This window comes from Dipodomys merriami, unplaced genomic scaffold (assembly GCF_024711535.1).
Source record: "Dipodomys merriami isolate MVZ:Mamm:240054 unplaced genomic scaffold, mDipMer1.0.p SCAF_427, whole genome shotgun sequence".
Classification (NCBI taxonomy): Eukaryota; Metazoa; Chordata; class Mammalia; order Rodentia; family Heteromyidae; genus Dipodomys; species Dipodomys merriami.
In genome coordinates, this window is record NW_027205904.1 from 645,693 (window position 1) to 665,453 (window position 19,761).

The 19,761-nt window shown below is 37.8% G+C and overlaps 1 protein-coding gene across 8 annotated transcripts in view; it reads right to left on the bottom strand.

Annotated features, from left to right (window-relative positions):
- LOC138807677 (dedicator of cytokinesis protein 3-like) overlaps window positions 1-19,761 on the bottom strand; it is a 187,051-nt gene that overhangs the window by 102,202 nt on the left and 65,088 nt on the right. For all 8 annotated transcript variants that reach the window (XM_069993454.1, XM_069993455.1, XM_069993453.1 and 5 more), the window contains exons 6-9: window positions 11,967-12,115; window positions 4,708-4,792; window positions 1,846-1,887; window positions 291-445 (exon numbers count right to left, since the gene is read on the bottom strand). In XM_069993454.1, coding sequence (XP_069849555.1) covers window positions 291-445; window positions 1,846-1,887; window positions 4,708-4,792; window positions 11,967-12,115 — 431 coding nt within the window. The remainder of the gene's footprint in view (window positions 1-290; window positions 446-1,845; window positions 1,888-4,707; window positions 4,793-11,966; window positions 12,116-19,761) is intronic.

Consider the following 19,761-nt stretch of genomic DNA (forward strand, 5'->3'; position numbering starts at 1 on the left):
TTGCCACAGGTCATAAAACAATGGACACGCTGACCATGGAATGAAAGCATGAGTCAAAATAAGTTGTCTTCTTTGTAAGTTGTTTATATCAGGTCTTCTATCACAGAGATGGAAAGCTAACACAACACAGGATGGTTTAGATGACTTTGGATGCACTAGGAACTGAGACCAAACTCAACAGCTAATAAGATAGTTAGTTTCTTGGTCTGTGCATCCATCTTCTCTGAAAGTCAGAGTTGCCATTCTAATATACAGATTCATTCTCACTGAAACTTACTACTGACTCTTACCTGATCTGCTTGCCTTCTCTCATGTCGTATAGAGAAAAGAAGACATCAGTATCTTCCCCAATGGTATTATAGGTGAAACTCTTCAGGCTGAGGAAGAAGTGGTGTGGCACTGGCATCCGACAGGTTTCACCATGGCGTGGGCGCATTGTATCTACCTAAGAAGGTAAGTAAAAAGCAGTGATGCATTCTATTAAAAAACTAAGTTACTAAGTGTCATATACAACTGAAGGAAATTATTTAAGAGAGACTGATGTATTCAATCTGCCAGTTTTCTGTGCCAGTAAGGGATGTTATGTCAATAGACCTAAAGTGAAGTAGGCAAGCAGGCAAGCAGCTGTGAGGAGACAATACAGTAAGTAAGGGTAATTTGGGAACTGAAATTTCAACTTACAAGTGAACAAAAATCTCCTCCAGGGGGGAGGGGAAGGTGGCTCAGTGGTAGAGTGCTTGCCTTGCATGCATGAAGCCCTGGGTTCGATTCCTTAGTACCACATAAACAGAAAAAGTTGGAAGTGACGCTGTGGTTCAAGTGGTAAAGTGCTAGTCTTAAGCAAAAAATAAGCTCAGGGACAGTGCCCAGGTCCTGAGTTCAAGCCACAGGACTGACAAAAAAAAAAAACTCTCCACCAGGTCACAAATCTAAATTCTCCAGGGATCAACTATCAGTCCTTTTCTTTTTTAAAAGCAATACTGATGTCTGAACTTAGGGTCTTGCACTTTCTAAACAAATATTCTGCCACTTTGGACAAGCCTCCAGCACTTTTTGCTTTAGTTACTTAAAAAATAGGGTCTCAGGGCTGGGAAGGTGGCTCAGTGGTAGAGCGTTTGCCTTGCATATCTGAGGCCCTGGGTTCAATTCCTCAGCACCACATAAGCAAAAAGAAAAAAGCCGGAAGTGGCGCTGGGCTCAAAGTGGCAGAGCGTTGGCCTTGAGCTGAAGAGCTGAGGGACAATGCCCAGGCCCAGAGTTCAAGCCCCATGACCGGACCAAAAAAAAAAAAAAAATTGGGTCTCATGTTCTTGCCCAGGCTAGCCTGAACTACAATGCTCTTATTTATTCCTCCCTTATTTATCCTTGCATAGCTGGGACAATAGGTATGTGTCACTGATGCCCAGCCTACTGGCTGAATTACTAACTTATTGCCCAGGCTGGTCTCAACCTCTAATCTTCCCGATTTCTACCACTCAAGCAGCTTGGCTTATATGCATGGGTCACCATTCCTGGCTCAAAGCCATTTCTTCAAGATGTTGTTGTGACTGTGACCCACTTGGTTTATACTGTTAGGAGGTTATTGCCATTCTTAACATTTTAATTTTTTTTCCCAAGTAGATTCATTTTAGTCTATCAATTTCCTTTTAACCGTGTTTAAGAAAATTTGCACAGAGGTATGGAAACTGTCAAAAAACTCCTTGGAGGTCAAAGCTCCTTAGAAGAAAGGCAACACATAGTCAAGAAGTCAGTGGTATGTATTGTTTCTTGGTACTTTAATTTGTTATGATCTCTTAGAAGAAAGTATTAAGGGAAAATACTGGGAGGCCTGGGTCAACTGCTTACCTGGGATGTGCTTTGTTGTACACTTTGCCGGCTAGACAAATGCTATGAAAAGAAAAAAAAAAAAGAAGAGACTCACTCCACTGGGAAGAAAACTAATGTTTATTTAAGAAAAAAAAAACCTTCATGCTAGGTAGCCTATGATGGCTTTAGTATTCAGACGCTCATTTAATTCGGATAATTTTGTTGGAAAATTTTATTCATACTTGATGGAGACAACTAAAGCTGAGAGTGAAGGAGTGATCTGTTGAAGGTCACATAGTAAGAAGGTGGTGAAGTTTGAATTCAAACTCTTGCCTCTCTATTTCTAGATATTAGCCAAGTCACCGGTGAATATTTGCTCCTGCACTATTGATTTGGCAATGTCTTCTCACACTGTACTATTTTCTGAGCTGTCATATACAGCCTCTTCAAGTTTTCTACATAGAGCCCTTAAAGAAAAGGCACGCGCTCTCTCTCTCTCAACCATTTCGCCATGATATTTCTTTGACTAAATTTAGACGAAGTAGATTCCAATTCCAGCTATGTCACTCATAGGCTATGAGACTTTAATCAAGTGATTTATCCTGGCTAAGAGATCTTTTCTCAATTGTAAAACTGAGGTAAGTGCCTGTTTTGTCTTCTCCAGGAGGTCATTGGGAATTCAAGCCAATAATGGGAATCAGTTTGATACAATAGCTACTAGGAACCTGATTAGAGACTTACCTGGTTTTGAATTCTGACTCACATTTACCAGCTGTGTATTTTTCACCTTTAAAGCAGAGATAAAATGCTGTGCCTAATTCAACTTCATCTATTATAAACAGTGATAGTTATTCTATGTATTCTATATAACTAGTATAGATACCACAATTGGTATCTTTCTTCATAATTAGTTATAGAAAATTCATTCCCATTTAGAAGTAAATCCTGGCCAAGAAGACTGAGTTCACATATATTTAGTGCCTAGTGCTGGTGAACTCAACAGTCAGCATTTCAACCCTGCTTCCTTCTGGATGCTAGAGGAGTGGATCAACTTATTTGGTGAACTGCTTCACATCACCTGGGTGAAAAGAATGACTGCTACAGTGGGATGGTTTCATTTCCAAATTCACATAACATTTAACCCTAAATAAAATGAAAAATACTAACTGAAATGTCCTAGCTATATTTAGTATTAATACTTATGTTTATTATTAGCAATATTATTATATGTGTATCACTAACAATAATTGAGTGTTCATTCATGGAACTGTATGTACCTCTAAGACATATTAAATATAAAATAAAGTCCCCAACAGGTAGGCAAATTATTGAATATAATGTATATACACAAAAGAAAAGTTTATATATAAAATTGGTTTTAAAAACTGAGTTTTTTGTACATGTGCCATTACTGGGCTTGCACTCAGTGCCCTTGGCTTGGCTTCTGCACTCACAGCTGACCCTCTACCAGCAGAGCCATGCCTCTAGTCCATAGAGCAGAGTTTCTAACATGGTATCCATGAATAGAAACAAAGCACTAGGAATACTAAAACTGATTGAAAAAAGTTTGTATCCTATCCATACTTGCATATGGGAGGAACTTTCAAATGACCATCTACGACTCAGGAAGGGTTAGAAACCAACATTCTAGATGGTTAGATATTTGAGGGAGAGGTTAAGTGTTGTTCATCTTTAATCTCTGTACCTCATACCTCTAAAACTTCATAGATCATGTATAAAGCAAATGCTGTGCACATCAGTAAATATAAATAAGGAAATATACTGAAACAGACAATATTTGTATATTACTTAGGAAAATTTCCTTAGGTCCTCAACCAGGCAGCATCCTTGGTATCCTGTATGGTATCTAAAAGTATTCCATTTTTTGAAAGATGTATTTTTGTCTTAAAACAAGGTCTCACTATGTGGTTCAGGCTGGCCTTGAACTACAATCATCCTTCCTCAGCTTCCTGAGTACAGGGATTAGAAGCATGTTCCATAATAATTTGCTTAAAGACATTCTAAAACTTTCAATTCAGTATACATTCACTGAATATATGCTTCTCCAAAGTGAAGTATATCTAGTCCCTTAGTCTAAGCTTAACTCTCTCTTAGGATTCTATACTCTATTTGTTCTACTTTAAAATGTTTTACATTTCTTTTGTTTACCTTTTAACTAGCCTGTAAAATGTAATCTTGGTCATCAATCAATCCAACAGATTTTTATAATAATCAATAGACCTCTAATATCAGATGCTTAAAAGCTTTGTCATCTACAATGTTTTTTACTGTTCTTAATGTTAGGAGTACTCTGCTGCTTTTCTTTGTTTCCAAATCACTCTTGAGAGCTTTCTTACAATTGTGTATATAGACCCCTTTTGAGCATCCTACAGAGGATGTCTTGTAAAAACGGCATGCCTTTAGAAAGTTTGGTACATTATTTCCAGGTTCAATGACTACATTAACAATTGGCTCTTTGTAGCTTCTTAACAGGTGTGTGGAAAGTGTAGGCAAATGTTAGTATATTGCAGGCTGAAGGAAAACCAGCAGAGTAAACAGAGATCTGTCCCCTAGACAGTATATATGGTATATAGTATACTATCCCCTAGACAGTATAGTGTTCTATGGACTGGAGACATGGCTCAACTGATGGAGGGTCAGCTATGAATGCAAAAGCCAAGCCAAGGGCACTGAATTCAAGCCCAGTAATGGCACATATATAAGAAAATGCAGTAGAGAAATACACCAACAGAATAAGGAAGAGTCTACTGAGACAGAGGCCAAGGATCCACTTCAAAAATACCATTTCTAAAACATAATCAGAGAATTATAAGCTATAATATTATCAAGGAAAAAAAATGAGGTATACAGGAACAAGCTACTCCATGTTTGATTTCTTACCATCTTATAGAGGTCGGAGACACTAATCTGGTCGGAATCTACTATTTCAAAGTCCTTCCGGGGCACCAGGTCCAGGCCTAAATGTCTAGTAAAGAGAAAGACCACAATTAGCATGTATGTCCTCAGATTACTGACTTCTCTCTTTTTGTGCCTAGGAACCTGTACCTGAAATAATAATGAGAACAGAGAGGTTCAGACGCTGGCCCTGTAGGGATATGCTTCTATTCAACAATATCTAATTGTTAAATGTAGCTAGATTCAATTTGGATAAATGAGGCTAAAGTTAAAGGTTAACATAATTCCAGTTATCAGTAACAAAAGGGTTTCATTTAGTATTGTATGTATAACAGTATTTGATTTCATTAAGAATGGATTTCTTCAGATCATTAATAAGCCATGCTTATTTTTCTATTTCTCCTAGTCTATTAGTATATCCAATTAAAAAAGTAAGTACACTTTTGTATTAGGATAAAAAAATTATTCAGGTCTCAATTCAAAGACAACAGTAAAAATCACCTCCTTAAAGCTGCTAAACCTGAAGAGGTGTCTACTTTGGTTGCTTTATTTTCAAGTTAATTAGTACTGATATTGGTAAAGGCCTAAATAGATGTTAGCACTAATACCTTAAGGAACATTAGAACTTTTTTTTTTTTTTTTTTGTCTGTCATGGGGCTTGAACTCTGGACCTGGGCACTGTCCCTCAGCTCTTCTGCTCAAGGCAAGCACTGTACCACTTGAGCACAGCGCCATTCCAGTTTTCTGGTGGTTTATTGGAGATAAGAGTCTCATGGATTTTCCTGGCTCTGAAAGCTGGGCTGGCTCAGAACCTTGATCCTCAGATCTCAGCCTCCTGAGTAGCTAGGATTATAGTTGTGAACTACTGGCTCCTGGCTAGATTAGAACTTTAATCAAAGAATATCATTACTTAAATATAATAGTATTTAGAAGCTCTAGCATAATTGTGAACAGGAAGAAAAATGTACTGGTAATTAGTGGTTGACTGGCTGGTAGTATTAAGCAGTGAAAATAACTCTATACATAGCCACAACTTTTGGGTTTAAAAACTATACATAAGTGGTAGAATGTTTGCCTTGTATGCATGAGGCCCTGAGTTCGATTCCTCAGCACCACATAAGCAAAAAAAGCTGGAAGTTGTGCTATGGCTCAAGTGGTAGAGCACCAGCCTTGAGCTGAAGAGCTGAGGGACAGCACCCAGGTCCAGAGTTCAGGTCCCACAACCGACAAAACAACAACAACAACAACACTATACATAATTTAATTCAATGAAAGTTCACACTTTAAGATAATAACTTAAACCTGGAGCTCAGTGGACCTACAGGATTATAGACATGTAAAACCGAAATATGGTACTAGATGTGTGTGTTCATTTCTCAATTTTTATCTGAGAAGATCTATATCAGATACTTAACTCTAAAACAAGGGTTATAAATTATTGTGTCTGGGGCTGGGAAGGTGGCTCAGTGGTAGAGCGCTTGCCTTGCATGCCTGAGGCCCTGAGTTCGATTCCTCAGCACCACATAAGCAAAAAGAAAAAAAAGCCAGAAGTGGCGCTGTGGCTCAAGTGGTAGAGCGCTAGCCTTGAGCTGAAGAGCTGAGGGACAGTGCCCAGGCCCAGAGTTCAGGCCCCATGACTGGACCCAAAAAATAAATTAAAAAAAAAATTATTGTGTCTGGCAAAAGTATTATATGGAACTTTAGAAGGAAAATATTTTTTCTTGCAACTAGATTATAAGGTAGTTTTATAACATATTAGAAAAAATAACACTGTAGACTCTGTACATAAAATTCCCATGTGTTTAAAATTAAGTCAGATATACATCCAAATTACAGGTTTATTTTACTTGTAATTTACAAACTGTTTACAGGAAAATATCTGAGGTTAAACATATTGTAACAAGATGGAAAAAAATAGAAAAATCTATGTACGTATATGAAGAGGTAAAATATATTAGCCTACACTAAAATGATAATTAAGAATTTAAAACTATATGTGTATTTTTTAAGCATGCAAGAAAAAAGAAAAAACACATTTTTCTATTTAGAAATTAAACACATTTTTCTATTAAAAGGTAACACGTTATCCTTGTGAAAGGATTACAAACCTCTATCATATCTATATTATAATTTGCATTATCCTTTTTAAAAAACCTGAGTTTTTAAAGATAAAAACATTTTTGCACTAAATGATTTTTTTTTAAGTTCATGATCTGAGATCAGTGGTATATATTAGCCTTAGCTTTTTCAGTTTCTGGTTTAATGATAATACTATCCCAGTGAATCTGACAACTGAAGTGAACATATTTCAATATTTATAGGAGATTTTGTTTCTACTGGTATTCTGCCTTCTTATACGAGAGACTCAATTCCATTACCTTTTATTAGTCATTTAATTTCTCTAAAACAATTCCAACCTCTAGCTTCTAACACAGACATGCCACCGCAGTAGTGTCCATGGACAACAAAAGAAAGCTACAACACATCATTTTATCCCTCATAAAAAACAATTTACAAGCTGGGTGCTGGTGGCTCACGCCTGTAATCCTAGCTACTCAGGAGGCTGAGATCTGAGGATCGTGGTTCAAAGCCAGCCCGGGCAGGAGAGACCGTGAGACTCCTATCTCCAATAAACCACCAGAAAACCGGAAGTGGCGCTGTAGCTCAAGTGGTAGAGCGCTCGCCTTGAGCTGAAGAGCTGAGGGACAACGCCCAGGCCCAGAGTTCAAGCCCCACGACCGACAAAAAAAAAAAAAAGCTAAAATTTTTGCAGGTATAGTCTCAAATATTTAAAATATATCACCTGCATATAGAAAACAGCAGAAATATAAAGTATTCATTTTTGTATTAGAAAACATAATTATAAATTTAGCCTTTTAAAATATATTCTGAACCTCTTGTATATCATTATCATTTTAAGTTTTCAAAAACAAGAACAAAGAAACGGAGTGTGAAGTTACACACCTATAATCCCAACACTTGCAAAAGGATTATGAATTTGAGTCCAAGTTGAACTACATAGCAAATGCAAGGCTAGCCTGGGCTAGACAGTGAGTCCATGAAAAAAGAAAGGAGAGGAGTAAGGGGAGACGGGAAATAAGACAGTATTTCATACATATTCTTTCTTCATCAGAGGTCCAAAATGTATAGTTGTCCCCTGACAACTGAACACACACACACACACACACACACACACTCTCTCTCTCTCTCTCTCTCTCTCACTCACTCACTTTCAATCCAAGGAAGCTCAAGTCCCTTACATGAAATTGCATTGTATTTGTATATAATCTACATAATCTTTGTTCTTTTCACCATCTGTATATTATTTGTAATACCTAATACAATGTAAATGCTATGTAAACAGATGTAATACTACATGGTCTAGGGGGGAAAAAACAGTGGCAACTTAAAAAAAACGCTTTACATCCATAATTGGTTGAATCCCTACATGCAGAAACCACAGGCACAGAACTTACAAATATAGAATAACCTTATTCTTAGGACCCATACACAAAAGGGGATTGAATATATAATACAATCAAAAGAGCCATTTTAGATACAACAACTGAAGAAAGCTTCACATGGCATCTAGTTGGTAGGGCTAGAAGTGAGTGTATATGCTGTTAAGACACATAGTGATGGGCCTGTCTGGAATCTATGCAAACTCTCACCTTAGTATTGTGACACCCTTAACTTGCTTGTCCAGTCAACTGCCCATCCACACATCCCACAAACAGTCTCTGAGGTCTTATAATGTACCAAACCAATAGTGTTGGATACTGGGAATATACTGCTTTTAAGTCAAGCACATGCTCTTATTCATCATGATTTCTCTCCTGTTAATAGAGCACTACCCTGTTCAGGTAAGTAGCTTGAACACAGTAACTTTCATTATCTTTGGAAATCAGAGAATGATAACGGATGATATGGCAAAAACTAAAACTAAATTACATGTACTATCTTCAATCAGACTATTTTTAATGAAGAATGGTAAAAGTTAAACTGGTGACTATCCTTATTGAGAGGAGGCAGAGAGAGAGTACACAGAAAAAAGCAATGTAATATTCACTACACATTTCACCCTGCAAAAGTGGCTCTGTATTTTTTCCCCATGGGTAACTTCAAGAACAGAGACTGGTACATGCAGGGAATGGTCAACGTGGTCTCTTCCCTTTTGTCACAATAAAGGAAGGTAATGCAGAAGAGTCATCAGGAGCATGGCTCTGGTGTCAGATTGCTTTGCTGCCTCTTCCACCAAGTCTCACTATCTGATCTACTGTAATGCTATTCTCAGCATTAATCCATGTAAAGCACTCAGTACTGTGCCTGGAAAGTGTGACTGCTGCTGCTATTACAATCACTACTACTATGTGTTATATCATTAGCTAAAATATAGCTTCAAGTTTGAATTCTCTGTGTGGTCCAGGCTTGCCTCAAAGTGATAATGCTTCCTGCTTCAGGCTTGGAACTGCTGATGGTATAGTTATGAACCACCATGCCTTGCATTTTGTCCTTCCTTTTCCTTACTCCCCCCTCTATAATTTTTCTTCTTCCTTTCCTTCTTCCTTTCTCGAATTTTCATTTATAACAACTCATCCATGTTACCACTTTCTTTTCAATTATGTCTCTCATTAAGGTAATTGTTGTTGAAACTAAGCAATACAAGTTTAGTTTGTAATCTGCAGGAAGTCTTTCCCAATAAGTTTTCTCCATGTAACTTTATAGGTAGTGGCAGAAAGGTTTATGGCTCAGCATTTTCCCTTTCATGATATTTGAAATTTGTATCAATTTCCAGTTGCTTATCAGAGTTCTCTCACTGTCTGATATTGTACTCACCAGTCCTTGGTCAAAATCCTTTAAATTTTGCTGTCAAATCTCTCTCTCTCTCCTTTTCTTCCTTCCCACCTTCATTCCCTCTTTCCCTCTCTTTTCCTTTCCCCCTCTTCTTTTTCTTGTCTATGATCTCTATACCTAGGACTTAGCATAATACCTTTCCTTGGTAGCCACTATGTGAATATATTTAATTAACAGGTTAGTTATTTTGTCATTAACTAAATTAAAACTATTTTCTGTGATCACTATACCTGTGATTCAGATGATGAAGCCCATGAAAAAAACATAGAAAATAGAATAAAATTAGAACATTATAATGAAGCATAAAATTTAAAGAATTTCATATAGAGATTCAAAGCTTAGAGGGCTTCATCAGAAAGAATTTTGAGTCAATCCTGAGTCACAACTTTTTTTTTCTTTTCTTTTTTTTTGCAGTACTGGGGTTTGGAGTTTCCCACTTATTTATTTTTTTGGTTGGTCGTGGGGCCTGAACTCTGGGTGCTGTTCCTCAGCTCTTCAGTTCAAGGCGAGTGCCCCTCACAGCTATTTTTCTAAGCCCAGAATGATCCCAGTACATGTTGTAGGCTCTAATAAATATTTATTCTTGAATTATTGGAATAACTCAATGGTGATAAGTCACACGTAAGTGGGGAAATATTCAGCCTTTTTCTATAACATAGTAGTGTTTGGGGCTAAGAAGAAAGCAGAATCAGTAGTAATTTTTACTACTCAAAGTCATTAGTATACAAGTACGCTGTAGCCTATACCAAGCAAATCTGTTCAGAATCAAGAAAGGATATAATTAAACAAAAATAGCAAGGATTAGAAGCTTCTAGTCAAAAAGTTTACAAACTAAAAATTTAGGGTTGCATTTTTTTCTGATTTCTACTAATGACTATGGACCAGATCCATTCAGACTTGTAATAGCCCATGTTTCTTTCCTTTTTCCTGAAACAGTCTTCCACTTTTCAAGAGAACCTCAAGTCCCTATAAAAATAGAAAGGAGCGGGCTGGGAAGTTGGCTCAGTGGTAGAGCGCTTGCCTTCCATGCAAGAGGCCCTGGGTTCAATTCCTCAGCACCACATTAGCAAAAAGAAAAAAGCCGGAAGTGGCACTGTGGCTCAAGTGGTAGAGCACTAGCCTTGAGCTGAAGAGCTGAAGGACAGCACCCAGGCCCAGAGTTCAGGCCCCACGACCGGACCCCCCCCCAAAAAAAAAAAATAGAAAGGAGCCATCGTTAAAGATTCATCCCCAGAATATGTTAATGTGCCTCTTTGTGGAAGTTTTGGTTTTGTTTCTTCCTCCATTCATTAAATGTATGTTGGGCTCTTTTGCTCCTATATTTTCTGGTTCTAGGAAATTCTCCTTATTTTTACAAAATTTTCTCTTTAGCCAGGGACTAGTGGCTCATGCCTCTAATTCTAGTTACTCAGGAGGCTTAGATCTGAGGATTGCAGTTCCTGGGTGGGGAAGTCCATGAATACTCTTATCTCCAATAAACTATTCAGGAAAAGCCAGAGATGACACTGTGGCTCAAGAGCGCTCGCTTTGAGCAAAAGCAGCACAGGGACAGAGCAGCTCAGGCCAACTTCAAGCCTCAGGATGGGAAGAGGGGTGGGGGGTGAGATTTTTTTTTCTCTTTATTGACTTTGTTCTTTATAATGGAAGTTACAATATTTGATGCAGAATCTTGCTTTGTCAACCTTTATATTAAACTTGCTCAATTATTTCTCACCTTTTTGTTTTATTTGCATCTGATTACATAAAATTTATCTTCTTATTCTGAATGCTTCATTTTGGAAGTCATATTCTTTCTTTATCTTAGAATCTTATTCTCAAAGTGGACCGTTCTAGATTCTCTTTGTGGATATTTGAGGATTCTGTTTAATTTTTTAAAGTTCTTTACAAATTTCTACTCTCTGGGGATAGGTCATTTCCTCTATGCCCAGAGCCTTGCACTGGGTTTGCACCTTGGCCTTTTCTGCTCAAAGCTGGTATGCTACCACTGAAGCCATGCCTCCCATCCAGCTTTTTTGCTGGTTAATTGGAGCTAGAGTTTAGTAAAAAGTTTTCTGCTCCAACTGGCTTTGAATCTAAGTCCTTAGGATCTCAGTGTCCTAAATAAGTAGGATTGTAGGCATGACTCATTAGCACCCAGCCCCAATTCATTAATTCTTTTTTCTAGAAGTGAAAACAGAAGCTGAGATAGTTTATGACTAGAAACAGGAATGTCCTTTGCTAACTAGAACCAACCTCTATACCTAGAGCAAACTAAAAAAATAAAACCCTTAGGGGAGAATCTACCATTATCTATTAATCATTAAAGCAAAGCATTGATCAAGTTTAAATTCCCTGAGGACTGCATTATCATAAGTAAAACTGAGAGATGCCCAAGTAATATTTATACTTACTCATTACCCCAGTCCAGGCGCACCGTGATGTGCCGTTTAACCTCCCGCACCTGATCCTGAGTCAAATGACCAGACAGTAGCTGCCTTCGAAGGTCAATAAGTTCATTCATCACATGACGTAGCTTGTAGAAAAGATCTACTTTGTGTTTCTGAAAGGGCATTTTTGTTGTTGAGTGAAATATAATAAGGGATATGGAAAGAGAATGAAAAGAGAAAGAAAAATAGTTAAACTATGAAAAGTGTTCATTTCCTGAACCATAAAGGCAATGTAAAGAGGAGCTAAGTTAAAAATCTTAGTCTATGGAAAATTAAGCACAAGAATACATCTATAACATCTTTAGCCACAGAAAGTCTTAAAACTCTTAAGTTCCTACTATCTAAAATTTGTACATCATGACATCTAACAAATTAACAGAATGGATCTGCATCATGCAAAAGTATGATCGCTGCCTCTCATTTCACAGTAAATCAAAGTTACTAAGCTTAATCAGAATGATACCTTACACAGGAGACAAAAGTGTTTTCTCTAGCAGAAGCTACAATGCTCTCAAGAGCAAAGACTTCAACCACCCGGCAACCAAGCTGAAAGAGGGGAGGGTGAATCATCTGCCCTATTTTGAAGTAACTGAGGTTTCAAAATAAAGCCAGTCTCTGGAGTAAGACTAATTTCTTGGTTTCTAGGCCTCATTCTAGCTTTTTAATTAGCCTTTCTAAACAGTCTATGTCCCTAGAGCCAGAGATTTCTAGTCTTCTCAGTTTAATAAAAAGTATCACCTTTACGAGAGTTAAGTAGAAACATCATACTGAACATAATTACAGACATTATAGTGGTTATTACCTTACAAGTAAAAATCTAAGTGCCCTGAGAGCAGATGCTTCAGAAGAGATTGCTAAACCAAAGTCTATTTGCTCATAAGCAAAATCTTGACTTTTGAATATCTAGGATTTTGTTTCTGTTAGAAGTTTAATTTTGCATAATTAAAATTCTTGGAAAAATCTTGGCCAATAACCAACCAATGATTATTTTTGAAGACAGATAAATACGCACTACAGGATAAGTAAAACTCGTATGTAGTAGTTACTAAAATGATCTAATGATGGTGATAATAGAGGGTTGTTTTTCTCTAAGCAGGATGGGTTCTCATGTAACTAAGGGCTACCCTCAAACTTGCAATCTTCCTCACTCAGTCTCCTGAATGCTTGGATGACAGGTGTACACCACCATGTTCAGTTTAGGGGCTCAGAGTTTCTGTACATAGACGTACCAGAATCTACTGACAGATTAGATGCAGATTAGGTATGGATTCAAGGATCATTTTTATGGCCTGGGAAACATGTCTGAAAAAGGAAAAATAGGTTCAACTTTGAATGTGGTAAGTCTGACTTAGGTTCCAACACTTAGAGGTCAGGAAAGTAAGGGGTAGCTAAGTAGAGGAAACTAAGAAAGAGTAAGCAGTGAGGTAAGAAGAAAAGTAGTAGGGAAATATGTCCTGAAAGCCAAATGAAAATTAGAATTTAAGAAGGACTTTGTCAAATGCAGGTTAAATAAAGAATGAGAACTGCCCAAGAAAGTTGGTATTGTAACAGCCATCAATGACTCTACAAAAATAATTTTGATAAAATAGTTGGAGTTCGAGAGAGAATGTGAGAGAAAGAAGTAGAGAAAGAAGATCCCATATAACTCTTAAGAATTAGCTGTTAACTGGAAGCTGAGAAAGGGGTATAGTAAAATGGGGTTGTGTGTTTAAGGGAGGATTTTTTTTTAATGAAGCTAAATTCAGACTATTTATTTGTCTGATGAAGTAAATGACCAAGTAAGAGAGAAAAATTGATGATCCCGAGTGTTAAATTCTTCAGTAGAAAGGAGGAGATAGCCCCTAGGACAAAAGGAGAGGGTTTGGCTTAGAGATACAATTGTTCTTTTCTTATTTGAACAGGACTTGCCCCAGCATCCTCACAGATATCAAAACCCTAGCATGTGCTACAATTTACATAAAAAGGCATCACATTTGCATATAACCTATCTATATCCTCCTATATACTTTATAATTATAATCTCTAGATTATTTAAGTTGCTTGAACTCATGGATACTGTACTATCACAGGACGGGAAAGTCATAGAATGTGAGCAGTGGCACAGAGTTCTAAGATTTGATGAAAGGACTAAATTTTTTCCTCTGCTTCATTCTCAGAGAATAAAAAACAAGATCAACAACGTCGTGAATGGAGTGGGAAAGGGTGTTCTGAGGTTTGAGAATTGAGGAAAAGATGTAATATGGTTTCCCCCCTCTGATAACAGTAAGTTAAATTGACAGGGGAAAGGTAGTTTAATTGCTGGGTAGCTTTGAGATTTGTAAACACTAATTATAAAAAAAGGTTGTTGGCTTTTTCTATCTAAGTATACTGATAGCCAAGTGTACTGATACTAAAGCACCACATATAAGAGTCTCTCAGACTTGTCTGGGCTGGCCTCAAACTATTATCTTCAAGTTTCACTCTAAGTAGCTAGGATTATAGGTATCAACCACCTGCACCCAGCTTATAATCATTTTTAAAATTAGAAATTCACAAATTCAAATTCTATTTTTCAAAGATGACTACAACAGCTCCTAGTGCTCTTTCCCAATAGTATGACATTGACAGTCCTTTAGCATGGAATACAGTTTATTTATCCATGTACTTCAATCTGTACAAACCTTGAGATGGTTCTGATCAAAAGAATGTGACATCAGCTGGGCACCGGTGGCTCATGCCTGTTATTCTAGCAACTCAGGAGGCTGAGATCTGAGGATCACGGTTCAAAGCCAGCCCGGGCAGGAAAATCCAGAGACGCTTATCTCCAATAAACCACTAGAAAACTAGAAGTGGTGCTATGGCTCAAGCAGTAGAGCGCTCGCCTTGAGCTGAGGAGCGCAGGGACAGCACCCAGGCCCAGAGTTCAAGCCCCACCACCAATCAAAAACAAAAACAAAAACAAAAAAAGAATGTGACATCATTGAGCTAGGTCAGTTCTTAGCCCTTAACTAGTCAGGCTATTTCTGTTTGGTGCCTCTTGGAATACATGAAGAAATGGAGGTTCTCTCTTAGAACCAACAAGCATACTACCAAAAACCCAAACAACATGTGGAAGCCACAAATAGGCACTTTGTTCACTGGTCCTGATTGAAAGTGCTAGCCAATGAGGAAAAAAAAAAATAAACAGTTAATGCACATCTTTGCAAAAATTTAGAACACTGATGACAAAGAGGTGATCCTAAACTTTTTCATGGAAAATGAGTTATATATGATTTACAACAGAATGACATTCTAGTGACATGCCAGAAATATCTTAACATCAGAAGCTGGAAAATTACGAAGCAATTCTGGTATGAGTGGGTGGGTGAGTTGGATGGTTAATTTGTGGCAGTATCAGGTTGGCCTAGAATTTGCTATTGTATTGTATTGCTACTGTATTTGAGCCCAGACCTGGACTCAAACCCTCAATCCTTTTGCTCCAGCCTCTTGAGTATATCAACATACTTGGCCAAAGTCTGTATCTTACTTATAACAAATAATTTTATGTCCAGTCAAACTACCAATCAAAGGTAAAAGTAAACTAAATACATTAAAAATATGCAAAATACTTAGCAATATTTTCTTTTTTTTTTTTTTTTTTTGGGTCCGGTCCTGGGGCCTGAACTCTGGGCCTGGGTGCTGTCCCTCAGCTCTTCAGCTGAAGGCTAGCTCTCTACCACTTGAGCCACAGCACCACTTCCGGCTTTTTTCTTAGGTGGTGCTGAGGAATCGAACCCAGGGCCTCGAGTATGCAAGGCACGTGCTCTACCACTGAGCCACCTTCCCAGCCCTTAGCAATATTTTCTATCACATATTGTCTGCAGGAAGGAACAGAGAAAGAATAAGGAAATAAATAAAAATTAAGGTAATAATGATCCAACCAAGAGAGGAAGGGACCTATGAGAGAAGCAAAAAAGAGCCGGGTGCCAGTGGCTCATGCCTGTAATCTTAGCTATTCAGAAAGCTGAGATCTGAGGCTCATGGTTCAAAGCCAGCCCAGGCAGGAATGTCTGTAGACTCTTATCTCCAATAAACCAACAGAAAACTGGAAGTGGTGTTGTGGTTCAAGTGGTAGAGCATTTGCCTTGAGCTGAAAAACTGAGGAACAGTGCCCAGCCCAGGGTTCAAGCCCCATCACTGACCAAAATAACAAAAAAAAATTTTTAAATCATTCTCAGCTATATTAACAAAGGAGGTGGTAGAGCTCCATACAGGTATAACTAGAAAAAAATTAACCCGATAAAATACTTTAGAATGTTTGAACATATTGAAAGGATTTTATTTTTGCCACAGCGTTGGGACATAGAGAACAAGGAAAACAAGGTAAATTGAAAAAGAGGAATACTCATTATGAGAAAACTTATACATGAAAGGAAATGCAAGCAAGTACATGTGAGAATAGTTATACAGGCATGCATTTTTAAAATGCTGATACAAGTATGGATGGAGGAGAAGAATATATATTTTAGGGCATGAACATTCAGAGTTTAATGCTTGTCTTCAAAGACAGAAAGATAATTAAACGTGGCCAGAACTAGAAAAAATACCTATTAAGAGAATATCATTTAGGAATATTAAATATTAAAGAACTAGCTAAGGGCTGGAAAGATGGCTCAGTGGTAGAGTGCTTTCCTTGAATGCATGAGGCCCTGGGTTTGATTCCTCAGCACCACATAAGCAGAAAAGGCCGGAAGTGGCGCTGTAGCTAAAGTGGTAGAGAGCTAGCCTTGAGCTGAAGAGCTCAGGGACAGCGCCCAGGCCCTGAGTTCAGGCCCCAGGACCGACAAGAAAGAGAGAAAGAGAGAAAGAGAGAAAGGAGAGAGAGAGAAAGGAGAGAGAGAGAAAGGAGAGAGAGAGAGAGAGAAAGAATGAACCAGCTAAAAGAGCTATAAAAATAAGTGTGGACTAGGAATAGGCAATAGGGGGATTGAACCTGATATTTTTCATTAAATGTCCAGTAGCCTATTTAATTTCAAAATATGTTTAGGGGAGAACACTGGAATGGGTGACATTGATCAAGATGTACTATACTCATAAACTGGTATGTTGATTGAAACCTCTGCACAACCACTTAAAAGATACTTTTAAAAATTAAAAACAGGCTGGGAATGTGGCTTAGTGTTGCCTAGAAGCATGAAGCTCTGGATTCGATTCCTCAGTACCACATACACAGACAAAAGCCAGAAGTGGTGCTGTGGCTTAAGTGGTAGAGTGCTAACTTTGAACAAAAGAAGCTCAGGGACAGTGTCTAGGCCTTGAGTTCAAGCCCCAGTACTGACAAAAAATAAAAATAAAAACAAGGACTGGGAATGCGGCTTGGTGGTAGAGTGCCTGCCTAGCATGCATGAAGTCCTGGGTTCAATTTCTCAGTACCACGTAAACAGAAATAGCCGGAAGTGGTACTGTGGCTTACATGACAGAGTGCTAGCACTGAGCAAAAGAAACTCAGGGACAGGAACAGTGCCCAGGTCCTGAGTTCAAACCCCAGGACTGGCAAAAAAAAAAAAAAAAAAGTTGAATTTCAATGATCACTACTATAAAAGGCTTTTCTTCACTCCCCACCGCAAATGGGATTGTTATGAATCACAAAGGTAAGAAGAATCTGAATCCAGCCTTCACTGATGCTTACTAATTTAAATATTAATAAATGAGACTAGTAAACCCTGCTTTAGTGTAACGATCCCCTGTCAGCATCAACACAAAAGCCAGATCATTTATATGTCTCATTTTCAGAGCAGATGGGAAATGAAACATTCCACAGTAAAAGGCAGCCCTGGAGAAAGCTTTTTCTCTTGACTACAGCATAGCATCTGTCCATTGATCGCTTTCACACACTGGTGACAATACATACAGGGCAGCAATGATAGCAGCTACCCTGCCAACCAAGCTCCTTTAGGATGTGAGTCATCCTGCTGCAGCAAAGGAAAGAAGACAGACAGAAAGTACACATTTATGTGCAGGTTGTCTGGAAACACAGCAGGAGCAGTCCTTTCACATAGGGCCATGATTCCAAGGGCACCAGGAGTTTCTTACTAAATCCTACTTCTGGTTTAGTTTACTTTAGTTCTCAGTTCACCTACTGGGGAGAAAGCTGGGGAATTTTTAAGTAAAAGTGCACTTTCCAAGCGCACCTCAGGTTTATCACTATCAAAAATTATGAGAACGTTTCCTGCCTTTCTACTACTGATTCTTGCTCTGGTGTTTCACATTTCTTTTAGGTACAGACAATATACCCTATTAGCTGGAGGGAGGAAGGAAAGAAGGAAGGATATCAAGAGGAAAGAAAATGAGAGTACGTAGGGGGATGATGAGAATGAATCTAGGGCTATTATACTAGTTAACTTAATCTGGTAAGGATCGTAACTGTGGCTATTACCATACCTCTTTCATTGCCCTCCCTCCAACAGTTACTCTGCTCTGGACTTGGTTCTAATCATTACCTATTCTTCTAGATATGCTTCAGAACAATGACTGCCAAGAACCTTATTAGGATACTACATCTTTGTTCTCTGTTCTTATTTCTTACCGTAAGCAAACCTGTCAAACGAATAATACTTCAGTCATACCCTACTAGTCTCTCCTTATATTTTAACTATTATGTATGTATTCCTTAAATAATATGGCTTAGGCTTATCTGTCTTAAAAATAACTTTATATGAAGAAATTTTCTATATTATTGATGAACTGATTTTTACTTTTAAAGAATGGGCTACTTTGAATTTTTTAAAGTTAGTTTTTCTTTAAAACCACACAAAATATAGAAAGAATTCTCAAATCTCAATAAACAAACTAGTTTTACCAAATAGACAAACAATTTGAACAAATACTTCAGCAAAGAGGATATACAAATGGAAAAATAAGTTCATAATTGTATTGGCACTAGAATGTAAGTTTACAAAGTCATTTAATTTTATACTTGAATGGATGAAATTTTGTATGCCAATTATAAAACTGCTTTTAAAATGAAGCTTCCCACCAGGCCTGGATAAGTTTCACATCTGTAATCCTAGCTACTAAGGAGGTTGAGATCTAAGGACCACAGTTTGAAGAAAGATCGAGCAGAAAAGCCCAAGAGACTCTTATCTCCAATTACCCAGCAAGAAAAGCCAGATGTGGAGCTATAAGTCAAGTAGTAGAGCACCAGACTTGAGCACAAAAGCTCAGAGACAATATCAGGTCCTGAGTTCAATCTCCAGGGCCTACCAACCCATACATATACACACAAGCTTCCTAATGTTGGATGTAAGTCATAAATATGAAGCACTATATATGTCAAAATATATTAAATGCATTATCAGTTTTCATGCATTAGAAAGTCAATTCCAAGAGCACAAGATTTTTACCTTTATTTACTGCTATATCCCCAGAAACAATGTGGGGCATGCTGTAATATACTGAATAAACATTGTAAGCACTCAGTATTTGTTGAATGAGTGAGTGATTTATCATTTTACTCTGATGAGAATACAAACTTGATATATGCTCTGCTCAGGCCTGTTTACCACTAATGACATGCCCTTCTACAAGTGTATCCCAAGTAACAATTATTCAAGAATTATCTCTGCAGTATTATTGTCATCAATTCTTGTAAGAACCTGTATGAGAGCACAGAGGCTAGTTGAGTCAACTAAACTACTTCTGGCAGATAGGACTAACAAGAAAATAAGCATTAGAAATAGGAGCATGCTGCTTTAAGTCAAGTGATATGGCTTATACTTGGGAAGCATCGTTTTTGTGAAAC